The sequence below is a fragment of the Myripristis murdjan genome, chromosome 19 (genome assembly GCF_902150065.1).
Source record: "Myripristis murdjan chromosome 19, fMyrMur1.1, whole genome shotgun sequence".
NCBI classification, from domain to species: domain Eukaryota; kingdom Metazoa; phylum Chordata; class Actinopteri; order Holocentriformes; family Holocentridae; genus Myripristis; species Myripristis murdjan.
Genome location: NC_043998.1, coordinates 25,993,892 through 26,000,971, shown reverse-complemented (window position 1 = coordinate 26,000,971; position 7,080 = coordinate 25,993,892). Strand labels below are relative to the sequence as shown.

General features: G+C 41.1%; 1 protein-coding gene across 4 annotated transcripts in view; it reads right to left on the bottom strand.

Moving 5' to 3' along the window:
- Positions 1-7,080, bottom strand: part of plekha1b (pleckstrin homology domain containing, family A (phosphoinositide binding specific) member 1b) — a 50,704-nt gene that overhangs the window by 13,439 nt on the left and 30,185 nt on the right. For 2 of the 4 annotated variants that reach the window (XM_030077220.1, XM_030077221.1), the window contains exon 13: positions 6,110-6,453. In XM_030077220.1, the coding sequence (XP_029933080.1) occupies positions 6,195-6,453 (259 nt within the window). In that variant the 3' untranslated portion in view covers positions 6,110-6,194. Of the gene's footprint in view, positions 1-4,307; positions 6,454-7,080 lie in introns of those variants that run through there. The other 2 variants (XR_003930050.1, XM_030077218.1) reach the window with 2 other exon arrangements.

Genomic DNA, 7,080 nt, shown 5'->3' with positions numbered 1-7,080 from the left:
GTCTTTAACAGTGACATCATCCTGCTCCAGTGGCTGTCAATTAAAATTTCAACCAGTAAAACCTTCACAAATCTGAACATCCTCTCTCACCCACCTGCCCCTTCAAAATAAAAGTGTGTCTCTCCTAAACTGAGATCCTGTTGGTTTGCTTTTCACCAAATGCCCCTTCACATTAAAACACTTGTATCCCTACAAGCATACAAGTAAAATTTTTGTGATTTTGTGATGTTTGGTTACATATCTATCACGCACTCTGAGATGAAAACAGCACAGATTGTGGTTTCTTTGAACTTCATCAGATTCATAAGACATCAGCTGCGTTTGCAACAGTTTAAATTTTACTGCGGATTCATACGTGTCTTACCGGAGCTGCAGGAATACGGCGGGGAGGACGCCGCCCTGCATTTCCACATACCTTCTATAATACCTGTATCACTTTCTACAGGGGAACCCAGCTCACAGTGAATGTTCTGTTTTTCCTGAAATGTTATTCATCGATTTGCACTGAAGTGCCTGTGCGTCATTTTGCTGTAGAGCTGAGATGTGTCGGTGATGGGTCATTACAATAAAACATTTTGGGGTGAAGAGCTCCCCCACCGAGTTGTGTGTGTGTGTGTGTGTGTGTGTGTGTGTGTGTGTGTGTGTGTGTGTGTGAGGTAAAAGCAGGGTGTGGTGTCGCTCTGAGTGCATGCGTGTAAATGTTCTCCTGAGTTATTCCTGCTGGAAGAACTTCCTTGTATATTTCTTCCGCTGTTTCTTGAGCACTAATTATTGGGACACTGTAAATAAATCCTGACGGGACACTTTGAGTCTGCCTAGCTCAATTTAGATTAACAGATTAACAGAAATAAAATAAAATTTTAAATTAAAAACAGATCACAATAAAAAGTATTCTAGACCAAAAAAAATGACAATAAAACTATAAAATGTTTTAAAAAAAGAAATAAAAGTTAATAAAATAAAAATTAACATGAAAACCAGTGATTAAACTGAAAAACTAAGGCTGCCATGTTACTTCAGAATAAAAGCCAGATTAAAAAGGTCTTTGGTTTCCTTTTTGAAACAGAGCGAACTCGTCCTTCCAGTTCCTCAGTTCAGGGAATGAAAACAGACGGCAGCCTCACCGCAGCTTTACAGGACACACAAGGAACATATAGAAGATAAACTGTGGAGAACCTCAGCAATCTGGACGGAACGTAACATGAAAGAAAATCTCTGCTGTGTGGAGGAGCTGCGTCATTTAAAGCTTCACCAACGAGTAAAACAAAGTTAAAATCAGTTTTAAAAGATACAAAACTTGAGATGTGTGTTTTTTTCTGTTTGCTATTTATGAATTCAATCTGAGCACCGAAGGCGACATCATCCAACAGCAGAAACAAGGGAACAAGGAGACAGAGCGTCATCAAGCAGGGCAAAACTAATCAAAGTAAATATTAATTAAACAAATCAAGTAATCCATTAGGCAATCAATGTACTTTTGATACTAGTGAATGGTTTTGGTTATTGATCAGATAAAAAAAAAAAAAAATAGCAGCCACTGTCTGACTCCAGGCTTCACGTCGAGCCCACATCCTTAGTGAAGGCGGTACATTTGAAAATATGTCTTTTTCTGTGTTAATAATAATCTTTTTCATGTTTAGTTTTATTATGTTGTCGTTGCAGCCATGTTGTATTTTCTTGTGTACATTGTTGTAGTTTCTGGAGTATATTGTATTGCTGTTCTTGTATGTTTTAATGTGAATTTGTCAGTGGGGAACTAAGCCCAGTTACGCTTCCTTTCACTGTCAGAAACGTTTTTCTTCATCATACCACAACAAAACCTGCCTCGCCAACCTGCTGGTCGTCTGTCGGGGAGTAATGTAACTGCAGCCAGCTGTAAGGTGGCTTCACTAATTAATTTAAAAATTTAGCCGAAAGGGAATGAGGAAGGCTCCCGGCGTCAAGGTGATGTGAAGCTTCCTGGCACGAGACAGACCCTCATCGTTTTAGGTTTTGGTGTGGGGTGTGTGATTTTGCAGATGAATGACGATATGCCGATGATACTTTCCTCTATATTGACTTGCATTATAGCCAATAGGGTGTAGTCACGTGATCATCATAGAGTCAACATTCATCAAACCTGGTATTTTAATCCAGGTTTATTCGATCCATGTCACACACTGTGGCCTGCAGTAATCTCTAAGTCTGGTACAGGTTAGCAATTAGCTTTGAGACTGTGACTGGGTATGAATTTAAAAACAATGACGCATGAAAGTGATAAAAATTCTGACTATATTTGGTATGCATTGTAATGTAATTGGGATTGTTGGCGTTTAGAGAAATAAATTGACTGTTCAGGCTGTTTTATGGTTTTAAATGTGTTTGGCAACCAAAATGACAACAGAAAAACGTGTCTTCGGACAGCGTCTCGTGGGCCGCCCGTCCCATCGCTGAAAGGCCACAGGTCATTTGCTGTTTTTACATTTTCAAGAATTTGAAATTTCTGCTGTTGCTGTGAAAAGGGAAACAGCTTTGCGCCGGAATTTTTTGGTGGAAGGTTTTGCTGAATGTAAAGTAATGGATGGGTTTGAAGCGAGACTGAGCAGGTGAGGAAACGTTCTCAGCATCATGGAGGCTCCAAACAAAGACAAAATAATCAAGTAAAATAAAGTAAATTCACTTCTTTGACCCTCCACTGAGCCTGTGAATCAAACATGTCTGTTAGCAGGAAAAGAGAGCCCAGTCCCGGGACTTTATTTCCAAATTTCCTTTAATAAATAATGCACATGATCTCTGAAGAACATCAAGCACACGCTAGAAAGGGTCTAAAACACCTCGTCGTCTTTTATCATCTCTGTAGAAAGAACAATGCAGGCACTTTACCAGCTTATGTTGCACAGGGGCACATTGGGACGGGGGGTGGGGGTGTGTGTGTGCATGCAGTCGTGCACGCCTGTGTGTTTTTATAAAAGTCGGTAAACAACATACAGTATATATTATATTCAGATTCCTGTGTCACTGTGATAATAATAATCATCACTGAATCAAAACTAAGAGCACAACAAACAAACAAACAAACAAACAAACAAAACAAACAAACAAAAAAAAAACAAACACCCGCAGCCACACTGAGCTTCCTCACTTCCTGCGGCTCGGGACTCAAACGGCGTTTAAAATCTGGAAATCTGAAACGGCTGGTGAATTTTGTCATTTACCCGCCACTGTGGTTGACTTGGTTTTCTGTTTTAACAGAATACAGCAACAGTTTGGGGATAATATCCCCTTTTTCTGACAGACTGAGACCAGATGTTGGACACCATCTCCACCTCTGGACGTTCAGTGGATCAGTTCCTGTGGGTGGCATCTCCTGTTAGCTTAGCATAAAGACTTGAAGTCTATGGGAGTTGTTAGCCTGGCTCTGTCAGAGTGAAAAAATAAACCTTCCAGCTCCCATAGACTTCAAGTCTTTATCCTAAGCTAACAGGAAATGCTGCCCATAGTAAGTGAACCACTGGACGTCCAGAGGTGGAGCTGGTGTCCAACCACCTATTTTTTTATTAATTGAGGAACTACATGGCTTCATTTTGCTGAATCCAGTTCTTGGTTCTACGTTCACTGACCAATAAAATAAAATAAAATGAAATAAAATGAAATACAATTATGTACCAGAAAAACTGTTTTTCTGTGTATTCTCAGAAGGTTTGTGAGTTTTTTATGACTTTAATCTCTGACAATTTCTGAGGTTTTTCTTGCAAATGTATGACTTTACAATCTCTGAATTTCCAAGTTTGTGAGCTTTTTTCTTGTAAAGACTGAGACCAGTCTCAGTCTGGGGAAATCGGGGAAAGTGGATTTGGAGTATTCTTTTAAATAAACGAATAAGAAAAGAGCTGTGGTCTGGTGGGCAGGTAGTCCTGTTCTGAGTGGTTCATTTGTTGTCCGGAGCCTCAGTTTGAGAAACCTTCCTACAGAAAGAGCAACCTCTTCAGAAATATTGAGCTATAGCATGTTTCTATCAGTTTGGTTTCATGTCTCCACGTGCACAGGTTCAAAACAGGCTGCATAAAAACAGATACGTCAACATCTGGAGACAGGAGACTTTTCACACTCGGCCCCCGGTAGAATAAAAACCTTCTTCCTTTAAAACCTCCATCCCAGTGATTTTTAATGTTTGACGCATTTACTACAATTTCCCCACATTTTATATGTCAACAAAAGACTACAAACCTACTGAAGACTTCACAAACAAAGTCCTCAACACTCAGAAACCACACAGCTCATAATTGGCTGTGGAAAGCAAAACGTTTCCCAGGGGACTATTTTCCCTGGCGGAGGAGGAGGAGGGAGCATTTCAGTTTGAAAAGGTTTTATTTATTTATTTGGTTTTTTTTTTTTTTACCCGTAGGCCTGAGTCGACTAATCACAGCTACAATCAGAGCAGGATCTGGATCTCTTCGTCGTGTTTGGTTGTTTGCTAACGGCAGATAAGCAGGCATCCCTGAAGTTTTTCCTTTCTTTTTTTTTTTTATTGTTGCATTCAGGAAGGAAATTTGATTCTGGAGGAACGAGCTGCGAGTGAAGCATCAGTGGGCTCTTAAGTAAAAAAAAAAAAAAAAAAAAAAGGAGTGTCAAAACAACAATAAACAAGAAAGTAATAATGATAGCGATAACGCATGTCGCTCTCGAAACGCAGCAGCCCTCGTGGATGTGGACGTCGTCGACCTCCAGGCTGCAGAGCGCGGAGCGGGATTGTCAGGAGAGATTAGACGGCGAGGCCGGATTAGCCCCGTCAGACACCCGCCGTCCCACGCTTCCAGTGTTACTGTTTGGTTTTTTTATTTATTTATTTTTTTGTTACAGTTTGTGACGTTTTGGCTGCCGCTTTCAGAAAAAACAACAACACATAACTGCCATTCTATTTTTTGTTTGTTTTTGTTTTAAATTTTATTTTATTATGGAAAGTTTTGAGTGACCTTCAAAAGTGCTAAAACACCTGATTTCATAAAAGTTTTTTGTCCACAGGGTCGATCAGTATGACAGCGTGTCAGGGCCGTGGTTAAGGGTAAAAAAAAAAAAAAAAAAAAAAAATTACAGAGCTGTCTGGGGTGGGGTGTCATATTCTGATAAAAAATCTCTGTATTCTCCAACTCCAAAATTCTTTGATTATAAAGTCACAAATTTATGAGAAAAAACTTTTTTTTTTTTTCTTTTACTATTTTTTTTTATTGATCGAGGAACTACAAGGCTTCATTTTGCTGAATCCGGTTCTTGGTTCTATGTTCTTTGACCAATAAAACAAAATAAAATGAAATAAAATTCTGAGTATTATTCTCTGAAAGTTTGTGATTTTTTTTGTGACTTTAATCTCTGTGAATTTCTGAGGGTTTTCGGGCAAATTTATGACTTTACAATCTGAATTTCCAAGTTTGTGAGTTTTTTCTTGTAAATTTACCAGTTTAATCAACAATCTACAATGGCCCTGATATGCCGTCATACATCTGTGTTCCTGAGATCCCATGTTGCCACAAGTTCATTTTTTTTTCATATTCTCTTCCCAAAAACCATGAAACACAGGAAGATTATTCTGCTTTTTAAACAGAGGCACAGAAATTATTATTTATGCTGCGGGAACACAGAGCTGTTTTCAGTTTGGAGAAATAAACTGAGTGAACACAGAAGTTGGGAGGACACGTTTGGGTGGACATTTTGGTTGTTGTTGTTTGTTTTTTGGCTCAGTGGTGTGTTTTCTGCCCAACAGCAGCCAAAGTTTTACTAACGCCAGGAAATGAAACAGACTCCGCAAAGCACGGAGAGGAGAAAGACAAAAACTAACAAGAGAGAAACAGCAGATTTCTAGATTTCTCCTTGAACTTTCAACAGCAAAGTCAGGAGGAAGGAGAAAGTCCTGTCTCACACACACACACACACACACACACACAAACACTAAAATGGTCCCGGAAAGTCTTGCAGAAGGATCATTTGGACAGCAGGAGGCGTGTGTGTGTGTGTGTATGTGTGTGTGTGTGTGTGTATGTCTCAACATCATCATCATCATCATCATCATTGTCGTCGTCCTCCTCACACCTGTGTGATCTGCAGGTCAGATTCCTCAGTTGTCGCATCGCTCAGCTCCACGCCGCCGTCGCCGCTGCTCAGCCCCAGCCATGCGGTCTCGCTGCGCCGTTTCCATGGCGACTCATCCTGGCGGCCACCCGTCACTTTGACGAGCGCACGGTCTCCTGCAGCGACAGGCGGGAGCGCGCCGGAGGGAGGGGCATCATCACCGACGGGACGGCGCTCAGCCTCCAGGGCAGCAGACCCAGGAAGTCGTCCCGGTGGTGCGTGTCCAGGGTGAGGCTGAGCGCCCGCTGAGGTGGCGCTGGAGGATTGTGGGTAGTGTAGTTCCTGGTCAAGGGGGTAGTAGAAGGTGGAGTGGGATGATGGGGAGGAAGAGGAGGAGTGGTCGCCGCGCTCCTGGACAGATGAAGGCATGGAGAGATGGAGAGAGAAATGGTTGTGAATGAGGGAGGGAGGGATGGATGGAGCGGTGATGCAGTGGATGGATGGATGGATGGCGGGTGGAGAAGTGGAGTGGAGGGTGGTGATGAACAGAGGAGGACAGGTGGAGGTGAAAGAGGAAACAGTCAGATTTCATCAGGAAGTTGTTTTGTGTCTGTGCCGGAGCGAGCGCTTCGTCAAACATCTGGAGGTCTGTCGTTTCCTGCTCGCCACAAAACAAACGCACCTCGTACGGCGGCCAATCAGGGCCGCTGCAGGACACGAAAAACAAAAAAACATAAGGACGAGGAGGGGGTCTAATACTCCAAGAAGAAAACTCTTTCTGAGATTAAATTCGAAAATAAATAAGAAAAAACTCACAAATTTATGAGGAAAAAACTTGAAAATTCTGTGATCATAAAGTCAAAAATTTATGAAAAAAAGAAACTCTGAAAAATATTTTTTCTGTTACTGTAAAGGAACCATGTGGCGTCACTCATTTATGAGGAAAAACTTCAAAATTTTGAAATTATCAAGTTACAAATTTGTGAGAAAAAAACTCGTCTGAAATTTCTAAGATTTTTCTCACAAATTTGAGACTAT